Source organism: Plectropomus leopardus, chromosome 10, assembly GCF_008729295.1.
Source record: "Plectropomus leopardus isolate mb chromosome 10, YSFRI_Pleo_2.0, whole genome shotgun sequence".
NCBI lineage: Eukaryota > Metazoa > Chordata > Actinopteri > Perciformes > Serranidae > Plectropomus > Plectropomus leopardus.
The window spans coordinates 10,665,155-10,691,836 of NC_056472.1; the positions used below are offsets into that span (position 1 = coordinate 10,665,155).

General features: G+C 38.4%; 1 protein-coding gene across 1 annotated transcript in view; it reads right to left on the reverse strand.

Annotated features, from left to right (window-relative positions):
* Positions 1–26,682, reverse strand: part of stxbp5l (syntaxin binding protein 5L) — a 151,947-nt gene that overhangs the window by 63,182 nt on the left and 62,083 nt on the right. The window contains exons 3-5 of the mRNA XM_042494697.1: positions 24,816–24,897; positions 17,215–17,315; positions 6,467–6,601 (exon numbers count right to left, since the gene is read on the reverse strand). Of these exons, the coding sequence (XP_042350631.1) occupies positions 6,467–6,601; positions 17,215–17,315; positions 24,816–24,897 (318 nt within the window). The remainder of the gene's footprint in view (positions 1–6,466; positions 6,602–17,214; positions 17,316–24,815; positions 24,898–26,682) is intronic.

The following is a 26,682-nucleotide window of genomic DNA, read 5'->3' on the forward strand; positions in this document are numbered from 1 at the left end:
GCAATAAAAACAGCAACATTCTTTCACGTCGTTGGAAACTGTTTTATGCTGTTTAAGAACAAGTATAATTTTTTTTCTTTCCCTAAAGATAATTTTTTGGCTTTTGCGTTTATTATTTAATGGACAGCTTAAGCGTGAAAGGGGAAGAAAAAGAGGATAACATGCAGCACACGCTCGAGGCTGGAATTGAACCTGCAGTTGCAGTGTGGAACTTACTTAATGTCTAAAAACATTCTTAAAATAAGTAGTACCAGATAGTACCCCAAGTATCCAATTTGATTTGATTGCTGCCTCTGTGCTGGTTAGTCTCAAAGTTTTTGTTTAAGGAGGTGATAAGGGCCATAAAAGTATCTTTGCAACAAGCATAATGAAAATGCGGTGCTGGTGAAGTGATGTGGTTTTAGAGCAGGAAGCTTAATTTGATTATGCTGTCTCTCGTCAGAGAGGTAATTGTGTTGTACTGTATCAATAAAGGAACAGATGAGCAAATTAGCCAGTCTAAAAGCTTTCTTTAAATGTCCCTGTGCTTGTTAACCAGTGATGTTACCACATCATTTCAAGCACAGTGCCAAAAACACCAACTGTTGAGCAACCTTGATTGTTGTGGCTCAGGGGATCTGGAAAATGGCTTATTTTACTGCGTTTTGCCAAGCGAATGCTGTAAAGAGAAATCAGAAATGTTTTTTATCGCAGTCATCCAGAGACTGACTACTAAAGGTGCTGAGATCACAAACAAAAATGCAAAGACACCTTGAGCTCCAGCAGGACCAGCGGAGCCATGGCAACCCGTCATCGTTAGAAAACAGTTGATAATCAACACGACAGATGACAAAGAGGGAGGCAGGGGAGGCAAAAACAAGTCTGAGTTGCAGACATGAAGGATATGATATGTTTAAATAGTATATTGAGTGTATTATCACACACTCACACATAATCACATAGCATCACATGTGCAGAGGCTATGTATCACACTTTGATGTCTCCTGCACTTCTAAAATATAAAAACCTGTCACAGGAACAAAGTAAAACACCAAATGGAATATCTTTGCAATGGCTACACTCATACAAAAAGTTTGGTGTAGTTGGCTGCATGTCTATTTGTTCTTTCCCCTTTTTGGTCCTACAGCTTGTAACTACAAAAGAGTCAAACATAAAGTAAAGCTTCAACCAGTTTAATTTAATGCAAACCGGCTGAGCCAGCATTTGTAATTCTTGTAAATGAAAAAAAAGTGTATGCCAGCAACCTGTGTCTCACAGTGCTAAATATGACATGTATTGCATAAGTAAAAAGCAATATGACAACATGATTAAAAACATATTATTTTTATATATTTATAAAACGACTAATGGTGCAACTATTGTCTGACAAGCTGTGAGCCTTGGAATTGGCAACATGAAGATCATAATTCAGTCAGGATGGAAGCCAGAGAGCTAGAGCCCATGTAGAAGTTAATCTTGGCACAGTAACATCCCTCAACATCTATTCAGCCCATAGTCTACCTTGAGAAGGCTTCTTATATTTTTCCTTTGTGCATTTTTCATGAATGCTGTACTCTAATAATATGACTTGAATTGTATGTTTTTATTTTTGTTTATAGTCCAAAAAGATACCTTTGTATTCATATTTTCCTATGGCACAACAGCCAACAATATATCACTACAAAGCTTAAAACCGTGGTTCACCTTTATTTCCCGTCCTTTCTCAGCCCTAATCTGTAACAGAATATATCCTTTACTTAAATAAGAGAGAAATGCATTTGCTCCTCTGAATTCCCAAATTTATTTGGATTAGCAGCACATTGAGTTCACAAAACACTGTTCCTGAAAAGACCAAAAGAAAAAAAAAGAAAAAAAGATTGTGCCTTCCAGCCCTGTCAGATGCTTGTACTCAATAGAGCAAAAAAAAAAGTAGAGGCTCATTTCTTGATAAATCACTATATTGACTTAAATATGACAGATGTTTCACATAGTTTACTTCACCAATAAACTGGGTCTAGTATTCACCAAGTATGAAAGTGTAAAAATCATGGCTGTGTTGTGTCAAGCATTAGAGGGCTAACATTATCATCACCATCTCCCCATGTCTATTTTTCTATCCCCCCTCTTTCTCAGATGTGCTATGGAAACAGGCCAATTCCTAACAGGTTTTCAAAAGTCAGACTGGGCACTAACATGATTATTATCCCTGACTCCCCATGGACCTCAAATGTCCCCAGAACCCTCAGAGGTATAATAATATAAAAAGAAAACTAGAATAACCGCCTCACAGAATGTCTCAGCCAACCAGTCAAGTTGCATTTTAAATTTCTTTCCAGTCTCATATGTAGCAATGACAGTAGATAATGCTTCAATTCTGGATATTGCTCCACAAAACGTAGATGCTTCACCTGCATCTTAAAACAATCAGCACATTTTCAAGATGGACACCCAAGATTAGTTTGACCAGTTCAATATCAGGCCAAACTCCTCTCTTCTGTTACTGAGTTATGGCACTAAATAATGCCAGAAACATTTTTTTGCAGAACATTATGATGTCACAGCGAAGTTGACCTTTGGGATATGATATATCAGCACTTCATCATTTAATCCTATTAGACATTTGGATGAAATTTTGACATAATTAGCAAATTAATAACCAAAAAAAAAACCTCTGGGTGTTCATGAGATATGGTGTTCATTAGAAGGTCTTAGTGACCTTGTACTTTGACCACCAAAATCTAAATCTGGTAATTTAGTCCCTGGGGATGTTTGTGCCATGTTCTTGAGATATCGCATTTATGAGAATGAGACGAATGCGAGGTCACAGCGACCTAGACCTTTCACCACCAAATTATAATCAGTTCATTGTTGAGTCCAAGTGGACATTTGTGCCAAATTTGAAGCCCTCGAGGCGCTCTTGAGATATTGTGTTCACAAGAATGGGAGAGATGGACAAACCAATACGTCATTATTGACTGACAAACTGAAACACAAAAAAAATTAAAGGAGACTATGAGATACTATATTCTTTAGAGATAAATAAGAACTCAGATTACATTTGCTGTGGGACAATGCTAAGTCTTAAATAAGTCATATTAGATTACAATTTCAGATTTGTAACAAAACACTTCAGTGCTAAAAAGGCAGTTAATTTTTTCGAGCCAAAGGAAACAACACTGAGACAGGTAACTGCAGTTTTCGTGAATTTGTCTCAAGTGACTTCAACTCAGAAACAGAGCCCCTAGTGATCCTTAGGTTTTGTGGCAGCTTCCTGCCACATCAGTCGGCCCTGTAATATAAATGGCATAGGCTGGTGAATATGGGTTTGTCCCCCATACGGCAAATAACATTCATTGTGAACATGCAATCCTCAGCTTCTGCAGTTGCCTTTAACTCTATTTTCTGGGAATGACATCCTTTTTATGTGAATTAAATGTACTCTTATTATCTTGATAAACACCAGAAAGGCAATAAACCAGGCAGCATTCAATTTCTTCCCAAAAGTGTTTGCAAATCACTGGTATATTATATTGGTTATAGAAGACAGGGATGCTGTTGCCATACTGTATATTTCTGTTGCCACATATTTCTGGAGCATATCCTTGCATTTTGAGACTGCTTGTCCATTTTACAAAAAAAATAAATTGTGGAACAGTAGGATGCTGGAAGCTCATTGCTTTTTTTACAATCTTAATAACAGAAATAGGCAACCATGCCAATGTTTATTATGGCTGACATGATGCCAGGCGTAAACAAAATTCTACTCATCACAGGGATCTATCAACTGAGGCAGAGTGCGTACCGGGTTGCAGTGTTCTCTTGCATCTCATTTCGCAATGAATTTCCTGAAGATGAAATTGTGCATTAAATATGTTGCAAACCCATTTGAATTTCAATGAGAGCACGGCCCTCCTGCTAGGGTACAGTGGTCCCAGTTGAACTGTTGCTTTAACAGTTTCTTTTCAAGAGAACATACTTGAATTGTATTAATTGAATGCATCTGTGAATGGCTGTCAGACAAATAGACTCTATGCTCACACAAATACTCACACAAGTGTAAACACACACAAAATACTGTGACTCATGCTCTGATGTTTGTACACAGTGGAAAGAGTGGATGAGTTCTCCCTTGCTCACTCAACGTTCCACCGCAGGAAAAACAGAAAGTCCCCTCTCATCCCTATTCATGTTTAGTGAAAAACCTCCCCAGCCAAACTAAGAAACTCCCCAGTCGTTCTGTGTGTTGATGAGACAAGATTCATCCGCCTCTAGCTCAACTTCCCATGAACTCCACTTCAGAAAGGTACAGAGTGCTGACAGATGGAAAATAGTGAATATATTATAGTGTATGCTCAAGCAGAACATAATATGGAGTGCAGAGAAACCTATTATTGAGTTGGTTGTGCACTCTACACACTTTAGTCTGAATAGTTTTCAACTCTGTGTCTTTGTATTTAGGTGGGCTCCTTGGTTACAAGCTATTGATATGTACTCAATATCTGCAAGTTTCAAAGAATCAAATTTAAGTCTGGAACTAAATTGGAAATTAATTAAATTATCTAAATACTAAAACAAAACTTTTTTTTCCCCTGTGGAGTCTAAATTTATCAAATTTTCAATTTTCTTTCACACATTGGTAGACTGCAAAAAGTTCTGCTATGTGACGTTCAACACAAAGAGGAAAGAAGTCTTTGTTGACTCTGGTGAGAAATCAACAATCCAAATATCCTGTTAAAATCCCATCCACTGTCTGTGCCTTCGAGACTTTAGCAATGATTGGCAGACAGCCCTCCCACACATACACATCAGTGTTATGACTGCTCACTATAGTTTGGGCTGTCACAAGGCAACAAGATGGCTTGGTATGAGAGTGACTTGTGACTGACACTGTAGCAGGGGACTTGTCAGGGTAACACCAGAAGAACGACACGTAGGTGGGTGAAACTAAAAGAAACAAACGGGCATACAATGCAACTGAGCACCATTTGTGTACTTTATGTGACTTGAAGTTGTCAATCCGCGGCATATGTCAGCTACACACTCTGCACTTGCAACAAACAAAAGTGCATGTCACCAAATTAATAAAGGCTTATGTTGACTGATAACTAATATAACGCCCCAATGTGAATTGGATGGGTTCCAGATGGGAACATTACCACAAAGACAGGATAAAGGCTGTTGATGCAATGTTTTTTTTTTTTTTAGGAAAGTTGATTCACTGTGAAGTTGTGTTTGTTTTATTTTATATTTTGTATACATATTATGTAAAATATCAAATTCATCTAAAGCCTTGGCAACAGCTCCTAGTTATGATGTTCAGCATGACTGTATAAGGTTCAATCTAACAAATAATAGCAAGGTCAGTTTGTTTACAAAAATGTGCTTGAACAACAGCATGTGAATACTCATTAGGAATAGGCCCACCATAACATTAGGAGCGCAAAACTGATCCACCAACAATCCAATAATTTTGGGTACATGGCATCCTCTCTTTCTCTCTGTAGGTTATTTAAAAGAGGAGAGAGGGAGGCAGACAGGTAATTTCAACAATTATCACAAAATACCCATCCACATATTCACCCAGGGCTACAGCTATAACAGTGAAACCCCTTTGATATTCTCCATACATACACAGGGCTCAATACTAACTTTTAAAAGTGGTTGCCAGGCTGGCAACCAGGCATCAGCTTTTGGTTCCTGAAACAGTAAATGCAACTGCAATTTTTTGTCACCTTATATTTGACTATATAAGATACTATATATGTCAGGTTAATAATTAAAAGAGACAAAAGAGCAGTAAATGCACCAATGCACTTGTCACACGCAGCATTCTCTGATTATATGACTAATACAGCAATATTTAAATATCACTAAAGGACAGATATTAACAAATTATTTATTCTGGGGTGCACGTTTTTGTATATGTTTAGTGTCTGGCCAAGAAATGTTTGCAGATTTCTCAAATTGGAGCAAATGGCAACTTGGCAACTGTAACAGTTGAGCCCTGATACATTAGGAACATGAAAACTCAAAGTTCACAGTGAAAAAAAACTCACCTTTTGAGCTATAAATATTTCAACAACTAAATCTAGTCTGACCCATAATAACTCATGGACTAATTCATGAAGCTGTCTATCAAACAGCAAAAGCAAAAAATTTCTCAACACATTTAAGATTTGACCCAGGAAATGAGTTTAACCAGAGTTTCAAAGAGATCAGAGAGGCAGGGAGAGTGAGACTATGTCATCCCTACAATTTGCTCAAATATCACATTCTTGTTATTACAGAGAGAATAAAGTACCAAAAAAGGTACTATTTGGTGCTAATAGAGAATTCCAGGTGCCAGTACCGGTCATGGCTCAAATGTGAACTGTACCCTAACCCACACATGGCACACTGCCATTTACACCACCAGTATTATCATGATAACATGAAAAAAAAAACATTGTTTCTGTCAACTCCTGTATTTGGAGAATGGGCAACTTACAGTTCTATGGCCTTGTTCCACATGATGACGTATCCAGACAAAATAAAGGACTCGATGTTGACGATGTGTGTGTTTCCACGCTCTGTCCCCACGTACAGCCATTTACTTTGAAAAGGAAGGTGGCAAAACGTGATCCTGAAGAGATGGAAACACAGGAGGAGAGAGACTGAGTGTTAGAATATGAACAGTCACAGAGTGATCAGTGGATGTGAGTGTTTCTACAGTATGCTTTATGGTTTAATGGTATGTTCTTGCATTTTTTTCATATTCACATTGATTTTTCAGTTTATCACTCTGAATGTTGTGCGCAATTCTGCTTTCAGACAAGCCAGGTATATTTTAAGATGCCAATGATGAGGATTAGGACTTTTAGTTATGTAAACAGCACTCGTCTGCATGCATGTTGTTCTTTTAATGTTACAGATCTATGATATGTATTAAAATACAACACAAAGCAGTAATTTGAACACATAGGTGTTTGGAAGCAGTTATTCAAGAAAACAGGATTTGGACAAGAGTCAAAAAAGTGATTCAGACTATTCTAGCCATGTTATCTGCTCGTAACTTTCATATGTTCAGCACTGTATATGGAATTTTGCAGACTACCAAATCCATTGTTTAATGGTAATTTCTACTCTCCTTCATAGAAGTCATATGCTGACTCATTCTTAATCAGGGCTGAATTTAGTGCTCGGCAAGAAAGTGGGAATCTATTTTTCTCCATGATGCAGTGTCTTACGTACAGGTATTCTTGCCTACATCCGCTCCTACAGCCGTTTATGGTGCCACTCCTGCTTCTCTCTTGTCAGAAAACCTCTGCACTCTGCCTGTAAGCTCACTGTAAGCTGATATAAATAGTTATTTAAAGAGCCCTTCAGAACAACTGCCAGAAGTGGAAACCTGAACTTTTTCTGTGTTCTGCTGCATTAAACAGTAGCTCGTGGACATGTGCTCTAAAGGCTGAACTGGTCCACTATTTCATATATTACTCACTACAGTTCTATTCAAAGCTATAATAGTATTAAATCTTAAGAATTCATACACATTTTGACCAATTTATTTTTCAAATAATAACAATTATTATTACAATGTAATAATGTAAAAATAATAATAAATAATGAAAATATTACAATAATTTATAGCATATCAACTGATCATTTTATAAACCTTTGCTGCCCACAACAATGATTTAAAGCAACTTGTAACATAACACTGAGCTCCAAAATATATTTGATAACAGTAAAAAACAGTTCATTGAAAATCAATCATACAGCAAAAGCATACAGTAAACATTAGATGGCATATATAAATGGAAGGAAATGTAGTTTGAATTGAAGAAATAAAAGCTGTTTGCAACACAGCAGCAGCCTGGTCAATAAACAAGTGGGCACTGCAATGCTTCAGGGCAGTGGCAGTGTCTGGGCTCTCAGAGTGCACTGTGGACAGACTCTGCTGTACTGATCTCAGTGGGGAGCTCATTTCACCACTGTGGAGCCAGAGCAGAGAAAAATTTTGACTGAGATGAGCCACCATAAGGTCCTCTGGCTAAATGTCCTGAGGCAGAGAGGGGCAGTGGTTTGGTCAAAGTGTAGCATTTGATCATGGCTTAGAGGTAGGAAAGAGAAGTTCCCTTCGCTGCCCTATAGGTCAGCATGAATTTTGAACTGGATGCCAGCTGTGACAAGGATCAAGAGTGGTAATCAGAAAAGAAGAGCGCTGTAGGAAAACTTGAGAATAGAGATACACCAATATATTGATATTTTTGCCTAACAGAAAACAAGATGACGTTCAGTAATGACAGTGGCAGATGGTTTTCTGTTTTTCTGCATCCCGCTAACAATAGAAAACATGTTTGAGACAAATAGAGATCTTTTTTTCGGGATGTCTTCGGGGATGCAAGGCTGCGGTAAATGTACTATCAAGACATCAGGAGATGCCCCTATTTTGCGCTTATAATGCTTCTATGTGAACAACAAATCTGTGGTAAAATCAACAGGAGGACTGCCAGGTAACATGAGCTGTAAGCCGCCAGTTGCTGGAACTGACAGCTAACATTATAATGTCTTCAAGATGTCTTCAGTGAAAATAAGTATCGGATGAAGGTAAATTATAACATTCTTGTGATAAATTCACATGTGATTGTACAATTTTTATGTTTGGATAGACAAATTGATTGATTTGGTTTTTTTTTTACAGAAATATAAAGTAGGTTTGTGAAAGGGAATAAATAAAGTGAAAAGGCTTTTGAAGCAGCTATTTGTAAGGGAGGTTTTTCATGTGAGAGAAAATTATATTAAAAGTTGTTTGATACATTTGTATTGTTGAATTTGTGTTCATTTGAGGATAGCATAGTGAAGGGCAGGACAACTTTAATTCAGTACAATTATTTTTTTTATAATGCAGATCTCTTTGTTCAAATGGCACAAAAGCGAGAGTAAATAACAACCTCACAAAATAAATAAAAATAACAAAAACAAATTGGTATTGGCCAAATAGTTAGTTCAAACATTGGTATTGACTCTCGATATTACTATCAGTGCATCCCTGCTTGAAAAGGTTGAATACCAGGCGACAGCAGCATGCTGGGTTAGAAGTATTTGCTCCAGCCCATAAATATGGCTCAAGATTTTTGCACTTCAACTCTGTTTTCTTACTTTTTATGCACATTATTATAGTGATTTTCTATTGGTTTCTACTGCCAAAACAAGGGTGACCTTCACTTATTGCTTTGCCTGAAAGCATCCTGTGTGGAGAAATAAGGTGAAGCTGCAGCTGCTGCTCTGCTAGCATGCTGCTCACACTACGCCTCCTGTGTACACACGGTGTTAGACTCTCTACTTCTCTAACTCTTTCAGTTCACATCAGATCCGCAATGTTAACATGAGAAGTAAATAGCTGCCTCTCCCCTGGTCTAAATGAAAAAATATATTTACAAAACTACTGTCATGTTTGGACTTAGTGGGGACCTCCCTCCAGAAAAGACAGGGTACTACTATAGACCATACCTGACTGAACACGTCTGTTTTTACGTTGCCTGACTGCAAAATAAATAAATACACAGGTCATGTTTAAAACTGATATTCACTAAACTGTTTTTTCTGTGACATTTCCAAAACTTTTTGGGATTTTACATTTTTCCAAGACTTTCAAACATTTTTCATGATATTATAAACCCAGATTATTGCTATTTGCATATCAATAAACAACCATGGAGCCCTGTGAGGTACTCATGAGGAATATAACAATAGTAATGATGTGATTCAAGGCTGTTTAATCAGCATTGCTCTGGCATTATCATCTTTACAATTACCATAACTGGTGAAGAAAGATCAGCACACACTCAGTCACTCCTGTCCATGCTGATTACCATATAGAGGTGGGGGCATCATTGGGCTCCTGCCCCACAGACACCCACCCAGCAAGTGGCAGGATTATTGGACAGATGACAAATGAGATGGCAGACAATTCAATAAGGATTTTAGGGGCTTGGGGAGATGACAATATTCAAACTGGCAGGGGGGGCAGATGTGGCATGCAAGCGACAGAGGATTATACAATCTTCTGTCTTTTAAAACACGCATTAGTCATAGCAAATAAAACTGACATGTTTCTTTGTTACAGGAAGTGACTGACCTTCAAGGATGATTAGGTTTGATAAGAAGCAACATGTGCGATGTATACGTCTTCACGAACTTGCTTGAAATAGGTACAATTGTGCAAATACGTATCATCATGTAAAAATGTTATTCATCTAAATTGACGTATTTCACAAAGCCTGCAGTAACCCAGTGAGTCATTATATTATCCCTGTGAAAAACAAACATTTTTAAAAAGAGGCCTCTTTAGAAAAACCTCTTACCGCTGATTACCTCCGTCACCTGCTGACCATTTTTACATGAAATGTCACAGGGAGAATTAAATAAAAGTCATGGGTTTAAGGGAAAAAAGTAAATGGAGGAAAGAATGAGAAGATGATTGGTAAAGGCAAAATAGTGGAAAAGGGGAAGGAAATAAGAAGAGATGAATACAGATCCACACAGGAATGTGGAGACAGTCAAAGGTGTGGTTTTGACTCCATACAGTCAGACCAAGGACACTGATGAGCTTCATAATTATCAATCAAAGAGGATAGGAGGAGACGTGGAAAAGGCTGCCAGCTGACAGTCACTGTGAGGCCAGATGAGGAGCAAATACCCGTAATGAAGTAAAAAGATGGAGAGATTAATTGAATTGGTGACATTATCTTGGGAACTGGCCTCGCCATCTGCTCTGCAGGAGATGTGACACAACTGCTGAAGGAATTCTACAGAGACTGCAAATATCAGCAAAGAACAGTCTGGATAACTCCAAATCACAACATTTAGCTCAAAAGCCATTTTGTACTGTTAAAAAAAAGGACACTAAATTTCCAATGTTTTGTGCATTGTAATGTGTATGGATTTTGTTTGGACTGAAAGTCTTCAAATTCTTTTTGACAACAGCATGTCACAAGGAAGTCGAGGAAGGGTGGCAAGCACGAGATACTGACAGTTAGCACAAAGCAGTTCTCTACACCATTTCCAGTGATTCATACATTATTCTTAGGGGATTGTGGGGGAGTGTTAGGGTGCTAATTGTCAGATGCTCAGTCTAGAGACACAGAGCTAAATGGCAAGTCACTGCCTGGCCCCTGACGGATGACTCATGATGGCCTTTTTCTCCTTTTATCTTGGAGCATGATTCACTGCTCTGCCACTGAGAGCCAGCGGTTCTGCTTCCTACCTCATCGCAGCACAAGACAGGTAGAAAGCTACTGAAACAGGTTTTCAACACTTTTGGTACAAATATCATTCCTAACCTTCACCCCTGTGTGCTTGTGTGGGCATGTGACTCACACAGTGATAGGTACAGCTGCTAGGCTATGAATCTAAAATATACAATCTCAAGTGGACAGTTTTACAGGGACTAGTGTTTGGTGAGTTCACAAAGGATTAATGTTTTGAGGCTGTTGCTGTTGCAAAAGTTGTATGATATATGATCAGGAAAAATGACACAACAAGAATATTACAAATTACACCATGTAAATAACATCAGTTAATGAAGCAAAAACAAAAAAAGCAAAGTGACAGACTGTAAATGTTTACGTGTGTGTTTTTAAATTGTGTAAATGATTACACTTGCTACAGTTCTGATTTTTAAAACCAGTGACTTAAGATGTTTTCAGACAGCGAGCTGTACCTGCGTCATCTGCTGCCCACCAACATCACCAGTCTGTATTTCAAAAGGGCGGCAGCAGGGCAGCTGCAGTTACACAGAGTTCAACTAACAACCTGTACCATATGCCACACACTGCAGGTATCCACATTCTATCTCTACTCTTCTCATATCATCCTGTGACCACAAGGGTGGTGGTAGCTTAAAATTGAGGAAATGATTAATTGAAACCCTAAGTAGTAACCCTTAAAGACTTTCTTAAAATCTCTGCTAATTTCATTTAAGTTTTTCTGGCGAAGAATTTGTCACTTTGATTTAAAAAAGCAATACAAATCAAGGCTATCACAATCAAAGTTAACAATAACTACAGTTAAACTCTCATGCTTTTATGCCTCACTGTGATGAGGGAAAAACGGTGTGAGCTGGTGATTCCATGACCGAGGAAGAACTCAGGAGACTTTGATGAATTATACACAGTATTTGATAAAGACTCGATCAAGGAGAATCACAGTTGAACATACAGAATGTGGCACAGTGTATGCCGTCCAGAGATTTGAAAGGTGATCTTGTCAGGGGCTGATACTTTAACACAACAGTCCTCTTTAGGAAGACACTACATGTTCCCAAGTAAGGTTATCTTGCATACATCCATTAATGAGAGAAGATTCTATTGGTCTTTAATCAAACAAAGTGTGCTCACCCTGCACATTCCCAAGAAGAGACACTAAATCTACTGAGACCAAGATAAAGAAGGGCAGCTGTGGGGATAAGTATCTGACCTCGAGGCCTCTTATGTTGGCACTGACCTAATTTTTGCTTCATCAAAAATCCTCTATCACATGCACCAGTTGCAGTTACAATTTACATCCTTGTCTGTTAAACATGGATGCTTCACACACATCTCCCCCCTGGCAGCACTGAAGATCTATACAATCAGCACAGTGTCAAGATAAGCATAATAAATTCAGTATTTCACCAAAAGTCTCCCCTTCTGTTCCTCAGTAATTACGTTGTGTAATGATGTCACAGTGAAGTCGACCTTTTGGATATAAAATGTCATCACTTTATCATTTTATACTATTAGACATTTGTGCGATAATAATTAGTGTATGAATTCTTGAATTATGGCCAAAAACATGTTTTGGGAGGTTACAGTGACCTTGAATTTTGACCTTCGCCTCAAAATTCTAATCAGGTTGTTTTTTCAGTCGTGCCGAATTTAAGGAAATTCCTTTAAGGCTTTCTTAAGGTATCACATTTGTCAGAATGAAATGAATGCAAGGTTACAGTGACCTTTAACCTTTGATAACAGGATCAAATCAGTTCATCATTGACTCAAAGAGGAAGTTTGCACAAAATGTGAAGAAATTCCCTAAAGGCGATTTTGAGATATCGCATTCACAAGAATGGGACAGATGGCCAAGTCAAAAACATAATGCCTCCAGCTAAGGCTATCGCTGGTGCAGAGACATAATAAAAACATAAATAATACAACAATTGTATTTGTGTGTGTGTGTGTGTGTGTGTGTGTGTGATCGTGTGTGCGTGTGAGATAGTGGCAGCTGCTCTCTCTCTCCTTGCCAGCATGGCTGGCATCATGTTTACATTGGAATCAATACAGACAGAAGTTGCTGCTTGCTGCTGTCTGAAAGGGCATTTGGGGTTTTTAACTACATGATTTCTGAGTTTAAAAGTCATTCAAATTTGACTGAGGTTTTACAAAAATTCCTGAAAAATGTCTATAGTTCTCACACATGCTGCTAATTACATGAAATATTGAGACACCAAGTCCTTACCCTAATCACCCAAAGACAGTACGTGGGATTAACAATCTCCTCCATCCCATTATCCTGTAAGGTTCTGTTGCATTATGAAAGTGCCCCTGATCAAATTTTGTGTTTAATGCCACATAGAGATGCTTCTGTTTGGGGCAGAAAACTTTTTGCTCTCTTGTGATTGAAAGTTTCAGTGGACAGAAATCACACGCTGTAACTCAGCTGAAGCCCTTGACTTGTAATATCAATCACGCTGAGTATGCTATTACATGAGGTCATCATAAGAAAAACTTGAATTAACACTGTGACCCTGCATTTTCATGAACACGAAAAAGAAAGATAACTCTGTGGGAGATGTAAAATACTTTATGCTTTATGTGCTTCATAAATGCACATCATCTTTAGAATGAATGCAGTCATTTTTATAAAATGTCCTTGCCCAAGAGACAGACATTACAAGGTAGAATTTGACATTTAGTTGGAGTGGATAGATTTTTTTCTTGTCAAAAGACAGAAAATATTAACAGAAACAGAAAAAAAAATGTTTCAAACACTTATCTGTTATATAACTTCCAACTTAAATATGAAGCACTTAAACATTTTTTACTCTGTATTGAATAAGGAATATGACAATAATTTGGATTCATTCATGTAAAGTTAATGGAATCACTCATTTTCATATTGTCTTAACTTCTGTGTTTTGCTGTGAATACCTCTTTTTAAATATACTTTCAGTCTGTATGAAGGTCCACCTAAGTTGAGCACGTGATGTTTAGGCAAAGAAGCAGAGCTCCACCTAGACATGGCCAGTAATGCAAATGGTTTCTATCTGTTTATACAACCTTTGCAAACTTGACCTCTTGCAGCCTCTGCCATGACACAGCTGTGCTCCCTTAAATAAACACCAATAGTTTGCTCTTTTGCCCTGTGGACAGCATAAGTGGACTGTGCATGTGTGCCCTGGATAGTTAAGCAACTGCAGAGGCCACCCCCGGCAGGCAGGACATTGAGAATACTGCACTTGTGTACAACCAAAAGCCCCAAAGGTTTTCCAACAGAAGAAAGTGAGGAAAGACATTTCCAAAACCAAGCATCAGCATCTTGAGGCCATTGTTTGCCATTAAAGTTTAATGGTGGAGAGTATAGATTGAGCAGTCTCTGCTCGGTAAAAGCCCTTGTTTGTTTACCACCATATCCTACAGACTGCTATTCTACAAAAGAGGAGAGTGAGACAGCTGAAAGAGTCAGCTGGTTGAGGGTGTGGCACCATCTCAACATCCAGAGGATGAGGAAGTATGAGAAAGAGATCCAGAAAGAGAGACTCCGGGTGCATTTCATCATGCTAACATCTCCTCGCTTCCGTCACTTGATTCCTTTTTCTTGTCTTCCCTTGTGGTCCATTGAACCCCTTATTCAGGACTAATTTCAAAGCCTTACGCTATCATTCAAGGATAGATAGATAAGAAAATCTGTATCATATCATACATAAGGAGACAGCATTATGTATCATCTCACCATGTTCCCTTATATTATCTGTAGATACTTATAGAGCACTCCATGAGGTGCTGTAAGAATACACTGTGTGAATTAACAGTCATGTGGGGGTGCAGGATATATATGTCATGGAACATATGTTCAGCAGATACACTTGTGTTTCCTTTCTCTAAGCTTCTCCAGAAGCCTGCTCTCTTCTTGATGTGCATTTAAGGAATTAAGAGAGTCCAAACTTTTTTCAGTGTGGGCCAGAGTAGATTATGTCAAAAAGAGGGATGTATGATATTGAATTTTTATGGCGATATACGATATGCCGATATAAAAACAACTCATAACTGTTACCGATATCAATACAACCACATTTTAAATCATTGCTCATCAAGTCCTTTCTGTAGTGGAATTAACATCATACTATGCATACTCTCATCATGATGGTCCACCAGCAGATGGAGACATGAATTACAATGTTTTCGATGTCTGTCATATTCATTCATTGTGCAAAAGAATTAAAATACTTCAACTTATGGTTGATGTTTTGTACCTGTTCACTTTGCCGAAAAAAAGACGAAGTTTGCGATTTTGGCAGAAATAAGCATGAAGGCAGATTCTAATATTTTTATTTTTTTTAAAGCGCCAATATTTTTGTGCATCCCTTGTGAAAAATACCAGGGCCAGCTGCTTCACACATAAAACGGGTTATAATAAATAAAGATAAAAAAACATACAAATAAGACAAATGCAATGGTTTGTGTTTCTTGAAAAAGCATTAATCTTTCCACTGCACCTGGAAGCAGTGTCCCTCACTGATGACTTCATGCCTCTTTGCTGTGGCCATGTCTACAACTTAACAGGAAATGTCTGTTGTTGGGTAACCGCTCTGTTCGTTTTTTTGACAGTATATTTATGAAAAAACATCAATTCTGCCTGCATAGTTCCTACTTGATGTATGTCTACAAACTGTATGATAGTCCTGCCATTGTGAGGTGAAGGGAAAAAAATACAAGGTGATATTGCTTAATTATCCAATATTGTGTGGCAGGCAACATATAGTATATTTTGAAAATTTAGGCCAAGGGCAATTTAAAAATTACTTTAAGGGCCACAATTGGCCCCCCGGGCTGACAAAAAACTATATCAAGCCAGTCAGCCAGAATTCTGCAATGGTTATTTGGTTATTTTCTTCCCCGCCCAAAGGGAACATATGCACCATTGGATGAAATGGTGACACAGGTGGGCCTTAGCTGTCAGGTAATAGTCACATAGCAGCAAAAACCTTTCCTCTGACCCCCAAGACCCCTGAGTGGTGACAGGTATGGAACAGCTATGGGGGGCTCCAAGACAGGATTACTGTAGCTCACTGCTGGTAGACATCCATATCTGCAAAACCCCAACAATAAAGTGAACCATGACATGGCTCCTAGCATAACAAACAGCTTTGCAGATATTGTTCATCTGATCTTTAATGATGAAATTAAGATTCATGTCATCCACCTCCATGCCCAGGTTGACTGGGCTGCTACTACAATGTCTTGTTAAAATATTTCACCAGCTCTCTCTGCTGATGCCAGTTCGTTTTTACCATGTGAAAACTGGATTATGTGTCTTAAGGATTTAGGTGGCAACACGTCAAAGGTAATGGATTCAGCTGCCGAATAACCCGTGGGAAGTCAACTCTCACAGCCTGTTGTGGCGTTAGCTGGGCTGGCTCACAATGCAGAGGGGGTCGCCAGCTGAGACAGAAGAGAGGGCTGCAAGCCAGCGGATCCTTCTTTGAGGTTTGTCAGACAGGGTGAAAAAGGATCAGAGACAGAGGCAGGACAGAGGAGCTGGCCTTGTCCTGTCAACACTCTGCTTCACTGTCTTGCAGATTGAACTGATTAAATGTGTCTGAATGGTGTGAGAGCTCTGACCAGTGTCGATGCTGTAGCTGAGAGATGGCCCAGCGCTCGGTATATGCTGGGTGGTCTGGGCTGCAGTTTGAGTAAGGGTCTCTTTGAAAAAGCTTAGTTACCCATACATCTGTGAAATAAGGAATAACTGTTTTGCTTCCCTGACAAGAGCTGTTGTTGATTCAATATGCTAAAAAAGACTGGATGGAGAATACAGTATTTTGGCACTAACTGTGCATAGGGCTAGCTGGAGGCATTTTGCAAAGCTCACCCCTGATTGCCTGTGTAAAATCATATATAGGACAGTCACATCTATGTTTCACTGGAGCAAGGTGTGTGTGCAAGTGTACCTGTGTGCTGATTTGTGTGTGTATATATGTGTGAAATGTATGCTTACCTCTCTCTGTTGAATTTGAGTGAATGGAGGACAGCCGGTCGTCTCTGACGGAGATTCCACAAGTGAAGTGTGTCATCTGCGCAGGCTGTAACTAGCGCCCCCTAAAGGTTTAAAAAAGAAAGAAATATCACTAACTCATTACAGCGACAGGAAGGACCCATCTTGCTTTTTTTGAAATAACTTAAGTTCTGTATTCTTGGTTGATACACTGTGGGCATAACATGCAAAAACATAGTAAATTCTAGCTGTAATGCTGTGTTGACATGAGAGATAACTCAACAGCATGACCTGTAACATTATCACTGAGACACAGCTCAGAAATGAAGTTGTCATGGCCTTGTCTGTGTCTACTTACAACAATGCACTCCTTAAATTTAAATTTTCTCCTTAAATGCCAAAGATGGAATTTAGTTATAAAAGTATGTATGCTTTTTGTCAAATCTGTGCAATGTCATCACATTTCAAGGCCCCATTGCATCCCCTTGTGCACCTCAATACACACAAAGCTAGCAGAGAGCAGCGGGAAACAAAAAAGTGATTGGTTGATGAATCATCCCGTCATTGTACAGCTGAAAAAAAGTTTAGGTCAGCTTAACTTTTATCTGTTGCACATTACCCCCATCAACACCAATAGGTTTTCAGCACCAGTTTGTAGCTTCATGTCACCGACTTCCATTGAAAAATTACTTATAGCCTGTTGCTGTGTCATCTGCAGTGTGAACACAGCATACACACCCAAGACACACAGATGAGCTGAAGATCTTAATAATCTACTTGTGTACACAACAGTACATTTGGCCACCATAACATAAAGTAAGCACAGTGTCTCACAAGTACACAAGAAACAGCTAAAAAGGCTTTGCCTTCTCTTGCTCCAGCTTTATTTCAGAAATCTACTTTACTTAAATTTACTATTTAAGTGCAGATGCAAAAATCAACAGCAGAGAAACACAAAAAAGAAAAAAGTTGAGGAAAATTGAAGAGTTTCTAAACATCTTGTGAGTGCACTGAATTGTGGTTTGCTGAGATAAATGAAGAGGTGCATTTGCTTTTATCAGCCTCTTGGAATAATAAATAATAATAATGACTTTTCTTTCTGGCAAACAAACAACAAAGAACAACCTGTGTCTTATAAAGCATGTATTTATAATAAACTACTACAGTATTCCAGACACTATTACATAGACAGTTCAAGACAATTATTGGCAACTTTTTCACTTGTAGATACGGCATGTTGAAATCAGTCATTTAGTGTAGTCTGACTGTGACAGCTAAGTGCAAAATCACATAGACATCATATGAAATTGGATGAAAACTGTGAGAGGAAATTTTTCAAATGATGTCAGCTGGTTTCCTACAGTGCTTCTGAGGATTGTAATTACAATGAAATTCCCAGTGCAGCTTTGCTACCAGGGCGTCACTGTAAAGACTGGAGCCCAGGGAGAATTAGCTTTAGATTACAAACTTAATTGTGGGATTAGGAGTGCACAGTGCAGGGGTGGATGAAAACATTCTTCCCGAAGATTTTCATATTGGTGAGTGTGCTACCCTACCTACTGCATCACTCATACTGTACAGCAATATATATGACAATGTATATAACTTACCCGTTTACATTTTATTAAGTCATTAAGTTTTGCATATTTAAGGACAGGGCTGCTTGAGAGACAGGCTGTCAGCGAGGCATCACTGCAGTCTGTGAGTCAGAGCCACACCTCCACAGCTCCAACCATCATCATCCAAATATGGACACTTCTGCCTCCACAAAAAAATAAAAAAGCAACAGCCAAAATGCCAGACTCAAAGCTTCAAAACAGCAGTCCACAAACTAATGGCTGATGTCACCGCAGCTGCGTCTATTATTTATGCAGTCTATAGTACAAACCCTTCATCTGTGACTAATACCTTCCTTTACACCACCCCCATCAAAGTCCTAAATATAAAAGAATAGCTGTCCCTTCGCTGCCCCGTGTGACTCTTACATCTCACTTAAAATCATGACAGTTAATTCACAAAAGCCTATTTGCAAAGTGAGCTATGAAGCTTTATTTATGAGGCAAATAACTGATCTTCCTGAAATTAATTCAACAAAGAAGGAAGACTTCATAAGCAACAGAATTATTTGAGCATTTTCCGCCCTCAGCCTTCGATTTTGTTTGACGCTACACTCCTCATACATAATAAAAGGATATGCTTCTCCTTAGCCATGTCAAGTTTGACTGATGGGTGATGTGCTGATGAAGCCAAGCACTTTAAAAGAAAATTAGGAATGAAGTCTAAAACGAGATTTGATTTGATTTTTCAGCTACCCTTACAGTCATATGTTGGTAGACTTTTTATGTCCTCATTGAAAATTCTGCTTCAATTTTCACAGATCCTATAACAACAACCGTAAATTAAGGTAAATTTAACAGTTTATATTTAATTTCAATCCACAGTTATCAAAGGATAAGTTTGAAATTCTTTCCTCTCCTGATGGAGTTTGTTTCTGTCACCTGAACAAGTTAGAGGAGATAGAGCAGCAGTTAATGAAGACATCATAGCAGACGGGGAGAAAAGAGGACAGCAAAGGCAGACAGGGTAAGTCTAGTCCACAACTCCATTGTAGTATAAATATCTTGATGTCTTGATGGAGACACAAATGAAGCAACTAGGCACATGTACAGTACACAGTATAAGTAAAATGACAATCGGCAGAGCTAAGAGAAAATTGCCTAACAAAATGAACTCTTACATTTCACTATAATTGATACAAAAAAGAGTCATATTTCATAGGAAAAATAGGAGAAAGAGGATGTTCTTAACCCCACAAAGTACTGATTTTCACATTTGTCTACTTCTGTATATAACTGGTCAGTGGGAATCACTGTCTATAGCACTCATCAAACACTGTGCATGAGAGGATCCACAGTATTATCCATTAATTAATCGATTGTGTGTGGTCTGATACGAAGTCAGTTCAATATTTTAAGAATAATCTCGGAGGTGTTGCATGAAACTAAAATGGTCAACATTTTCCAAAGCCAAAAAAAGCATTTAGTAGCTTTAAACATGTTGTATTCTGTAGATTTAATACTCAATAGCCCTTAAAAAACATTAGAACATTTTTATTTCATATGAAAAAGCTGCAGTTAAGATAATTACGCTTTCTGTTGGTTCATCAGCTGCAGTGAGCTAATTTAGCTCTCCAATCTCAGGTCATTTAGGATCATGTCAAAGGTTAATGAGGTGTGTGTCTGGCTGCCTGGATGTGTTAACATCTGTTCCGTCTGTCCTTCTCCAGCTACTCCTCTTTGTCCTCTCCCTACTTTTCTGTACAAAGTGGAAAGAAGATTTAATGCTGAATAATAAACTGTAAAGCTTATAAGAATGGGTCTTGTGTTTTCTTAAAACAAATGAATCATTCTGCTACAGAGGTGAAAAAAATTGCATGGCATTTGTTTAAAGAATTATAGAGGAATGAGGGGCTTTATTAAGAATATTTAATGATTAATTTTAAGTTGCACTTTATTTCTCCACCATTGTTTTGAACCATCAATCAACATAAGGGCTAAGCAATAAGAAAAAAAAATAAAACATCACAGTGTTTTTGACCAAATACTGTATTATTGTTTTTACAATGATACTGAAGGGTTGAATATTGTCACTTTCACAAAATATTTACAGATGGCGCTGGGCAATATATTGATATTATATATACTATGAAATGAGACCAGATATCATCTTAGATTTTGGATATCTTCATCACGGTTTCCCACATGTTCATTTATTTCTGGCGGCCCCCCAAAATCAAAAGATCTGTACTGATTTTATATTTTTTGAGCTTGACTTTTCATTATGAGCTCAATTGAGCCCATTTAGTTAAATATAGATTGCCCATACTTTAGGCACATATGGAGTGGCAGAAAGTTAGGCATGATGAACATGAAACTTAATTGTGCTGGGTTTAAAACTTTGTTTTCTCTAGCCTCTGCAAGCTTTTCTCCTCATCCATCGATGTGATCTGATCGGCAGATTGATTATCAGCCTAGTCGCATCTGCCACCGTCACTCACAGATTCTTATTCTATGGGAAACACTGGTTTTATTGTAAGTATTCTCATTTCCTGGTTTTGAAGGCTGCATTTCTGTGAAATTATGTTCTGACCTTACCAGATTGTTGCTGTGTTATTATTTGGCTTTACACACTCCCTCATTTAAGTCCACATTACCAATGATTATTAATGAAAAATGTACTTGTGTAAATGTTTTGTGAAAGCATCATTAGTTAACCCTACAATATTATCTTGGTATTTGTTGAAAAATATTGTGTTTTCTGGTTTTCTCCACATCGATCTGCCCTATTAACACAACAACATTTTTTATAAATAATCATCAGTAATGTGGATATAATGAAGTTGGTAAAGGCAAATAACAGAACAGGTGGAACAGTCTCGTAAGCGCAGAAAATTGTATTACTTTGCTAAAATGCAGCCTTTAAACCCAGGAAAAGACAACGCTTACGACATTATGATATCCAGAATCTAGGACGATAACTAGTCTCATATCACAATATTGAGCCCTACCAGTTCAGAGGAAGGGAAGACTGAACGTTTCTTATATATAAATCCCCAACACTAGTTTCTGTTGCTACGTATCATATTAATGCAGGAGGTGGCAAGTGCTTGGAAAACAAACATCTCTACAGACTGCAGACCTCTCCTTCAATTCAGCCCTCAGCGTGGCACAGCAATCATTCGCACCTTTTCCTTCCCTATGCAGTTTCCCCCCTCCACACCCCAACATCCAACCTCGTCTGACACCAACCCTCAGCAGCCCCCTCAGCCTCTTAAGATGTATTATTCATCACACAAAATAATGAATTCAGAATAGGCAAACAAACACATTAATTAGCCTATTCATACCCTCCACCGACACAGTGACAGAGAAAAAATAAATCTCATAAAAAAGCAAGAGGAAGAGGCTAACAAGCATGACGTGGTGCAACATTATGACTGCATCATAACACCATTGACAACTAGAGGTCTTGAAATGTGCGATTTTTGTGTGAGAGAGGAAATATACAGTACATATCGGTAATATATGCACAAGCTCATCATTTGCAGGTACCTGAAGGAAGTGGTGGTCTCTTGTGTGGGTTCATATGTCTAATAGGAATAAGTCATTACACCTCAGTGAATGTTAAGGGGCCAATCTGAATATGCAAGTCAACCATTAGTCAGCCGGCCGACAGCCACACACTGAATCCAAGAGACGGCACTGACATACGGAACCTCTATTAGTCACTCTGTCAAATGATGGGAAGACCTGCAAAAGTCACTGTGATTTGCTGATCTTAAAAATAAGAGAGACCAGTGGAGAGTGTGTATGTGCACATGTAGCACGCAAACACACACCGTATGCAGACACCCAAGCATTAATGTTAAAAAAGAAATATGAAAATGCAAAAATTAATCTGTAAATACAAGAAAACATGCAGAAACAAAACAGTGTCAGTGTTGTGCGCGTGCACACACACCCACACACATGCACACACACACTCTAACACACATGCTTTACAAACCTGCCAATTAAATATGACACACTTTAAAACATACTGCTGTAGCATGCATGCTCAAAACCAGATACACTCTTCAGATATACTCTTACACAAACATTTGAGTGCTCACACACAAACTTAAACTTAGAAACACACACGCACGCACGCACGCACGCACGCACGCACGCACACACACACACACCCCTACAGAGAAACATCCACCTCCATTTGCAAAATACACAACACAACTTGGCCAATGAGTGACGGAGAAGTGGGCCGAAGGAGCCAGTGGGCCTGAAAAGAAATAGAGTGGGTAAAGAAAAAGCTGAGAGAGGCAGGAAGAGTGCGTAGATTACAGCAGAATCATGGAGAAACAAGAAAGAGGAACACAGAGTGAGAGACAGCTTTGTGTTCCAGACCCATGTGACTCGACTTTGCAGTACTTTGTTGGTAAACAGAAAACTATGGCATCAAACCACAGAACACTGAGAGAGCTGCTGTTTAAGTCCTAAAATCAGCTACCTGACGCAGAGCACTGCCATGTGTCAACCCACTCAATACTGGTCTGTCAGTGGAAGGAAAATAGAAAGTAGTAAGGAAAAATGGTTTTAAAAGCACAGAGGAAAATAGAACATGTGGTCATGATGCTTTAATCTAAACAGGTTATGTGTTTAGGCTCCTGCCATTCTCAGTAGACTTGGGCAGTATCACTGCATTGCGGTATGTAGTGCACAGCATGCACCACCGGAGCTCGGTCTCTAGTCTCTACTGACAGAACAGGCAGCTAAGCTGAAAGACACCGCGACACCTGGTGATAGAGGGATAAGTTAAAGGACTGTAAACCGCTGGTGGCCATTGTGGGGAATAACGGCATGTTTTTCTACCTTGGTGAATTAAGGATTTATTTCGACCAAAGTAGAGCTGGTGATAATTGGAACAGTGGAACTTATTAACTTGATTACTAGCAAGAGTAACCCAGATGGTTTAGGTGAATTTTATTTTGTTTGTTGAGCTTGAATGAACTGTGTTTTATGATGAGTTAATGAAGCAATTAGGCCCCGTCATGCTTCCATGACCAAGAGAAAATTGAATTTAAAAGGTGTACCGTTGTATTTCTCTGGACAATAAGGAAAATGGGTGTGAGAATATAACTATTCTTAACACACTCATCGGCACACTTATACCATAATATAACATATACCCCAGTGAATTTTCAGGAAGGTATGAGATTATGAAAAATTTAAAAAATATGAAATATAAAATATGAAAAACACCAAAGCCTAGTCGAGGTATAAAAGCAGAACACTTGGGTATGTGCCGTGGTGTCTGGCACCAGGGCGTTAGCAGCAGATTCTATGAGTCCTGTGGGTTGTGAGCTGGGATTCCAGCACGTCCCACAGATGCTCAACTGGATTTGGATCTTGGATCTGGCCAATGTGTTGAACTGAATATCAAACATCGCTCACATTTTTATATTTACTAACCATAAAAGCTCTAACATGGGATTCTATGTTTGTCTAATTTATTAGTAAAATTCAAATAGAAACAGTTGTAACAATTAAGGATTAACAATTAACAATTAATGTGCAAATCTGCATGAGCAAAGAACTTTATGTAAACTGCATCTACCGCATCAGGAGATATTGTACATTTCTGCCAGGTGGTCAAATTAATTTCAGGTGTCAGAAATTAGCAGATAAGCCTCTGGTGATATTTTTCAAATTCTATTAAAATGTCCCAATAAAATGAATTTATCCCACATATATTGTGCTCCAAGTCAATAAATTAAACTTCACTGTCAACCACAAAATATAAAACAAGAGAAAAGGGTTATACTATTGCATTCGCTGGTATAGTTCTTCCTTCCAATAAAAAGCAAAATTAAAACTCCCAAGCATGGCATCTCATGAAGATGGCACTGGGGTGTACAGTGAGACGACATTTGGATCCAAGGAGTGGACAGGTTGCAAGATGTGGCTATGAAAGTGACTTCAGGCTTTCCAAGTGTGACAAGAGCAGACAAGAGCTTTAAAAAATCACAGCTGTAACAGAGTCTGGCTTACCTCATTGATGAGGAACTGCAGTTGAAGAACAGCTGATCCGCTCTCATGCTGACAGTAGCAGTCTACCCCGGGTCGTCCCAGTCTGATGACATCACAAAGTCAAGGAAGTGTACAGAAGTGGTTGTGATGTACTGTAAGTGTGTAGGACAACATGCAGTCAACACTTTTAATACTTTAAGGACAATGCATTGTGATGGATACACTAATATTACATAATCTGATAAACCTTCCGATATGCAAAGGGAATTTTTTTTCTTTCACCAAATATATTTCTTGCGTTTGAATATTTGCCCTCATCCTTTATTAACTTCTCAACAAAAAAAAAAGTTCTTATATTATTTGGGAAGTTCTATGAGGATATACCTGCAAATACTGTGGGTGCACAGATGCTGAAATGGAACCAAATGCTTGTGCCACTGGTCTGGTGTAAGCAGACAGGTGGTGGAATGTCAAATCCAGTTATAAAGGATGATTGAATTTGAAAAAGGTGCATTGTGATGCTTTATGATTGCAGACACAACCCCTACTGTGCCCCTTCTCCCACCTCCGAAAAGTCAAGCTCATAGCAAAACATCCATGCAAGCAGAGGTAGGGATCAAAACCTGTGTGCACCTGGTTGTGTACTTCACCAGTGCAAAGGCGCTGCTCTGTGCTATCACAAAAAGGCGTCCAGAAATGTACAATTAAATGTCATCAAATTGTCAGAAATAGCTTTCTTTCAAATTACTGTTTTAGTTTCAATTGATTTACAGTGCTATGCTTTGTAGATGTTTGTAGAAGCGTACTTTGTCCACCTAGAGATACTTCTCAGTGTAATGCAGCACAAAAAACATAGCAAAGTTGCATATGTGTCCCTTAGTATCTTTCTGTGTCCCCTCTCTAAATTGCAAGGTTTTTGCTGGTCCGTGAACACTAATCTTATTACGCAAAAGCTGATCGATGGCAATTTTAATATTGTTTGTTGTAATATTTTTTTGTTGCTTACATCCTGCAGTGTTTTTTTTTCTTGCCGTTTTGAACTTCCTCAGTAAGGAATCTCTCAATAACCAGCACGTCCTAACACTACACCAGCGGCCAAGAATATAGTTTTTACTGAATGTGGCAGTTGGAAAACAGGTATGGTTACTAGAGGAAGTAAAATTCCCAGGCGCATCCTTCAAAGCAGGTGGAAATCAGCAGGAGGGGGATATGACACAACATGAAAGCAGTCAGTTGGATTTGGTACAGGAGCAGTTATTTAATCACTACATGCCAACATTGCTCAAGTTAAAGCACAGAACCACTTTGACCAGTCCTGCAATGATCAGAGTGACCCTGCCATCTGTCTTGCAACTCCTTGCATCTATTTATGTGTAAATCTAAGACATCCCATTTAGACATTTAGTTATGAAGCTAGTAGTCACTAAAATGAGGTAAATTATCTGTTGTTTTCCCACTTGCTTTTTTTTAATCACCTTTGACATGCTTCTTTTCTAATGTTTTAAATGTGTTTCCTTTCCCCTGTTGTTGTATTTCAATGTTCTGTGTGAAGCACCTTGAATTGCCTTGTTGCTGAAACGTGCTATACAAATAAACTTGCCTTGCCTTGCCTAAATTGATATCACTATAAAATTGCCTACTTTGTTATTGTGGTAAAGCATATTGCACCTATAGAGTTAGAAAGTAAAAATGTTATTATCAAGTTATTATTATAAGTATAGAAATTTTATCCTCAAATTAGCAACTGTAAAAATGCAATTCAGTTGTAAAAAAAAAAATCCTGTTACTCAAGAAGTTACAATAAAAATACAACTATTCTTTTTTTTTTTGTCTTCAGCATCAGGGGAATATGATTTTAATGTTTTCCACTCATAGAACTGTTACTATA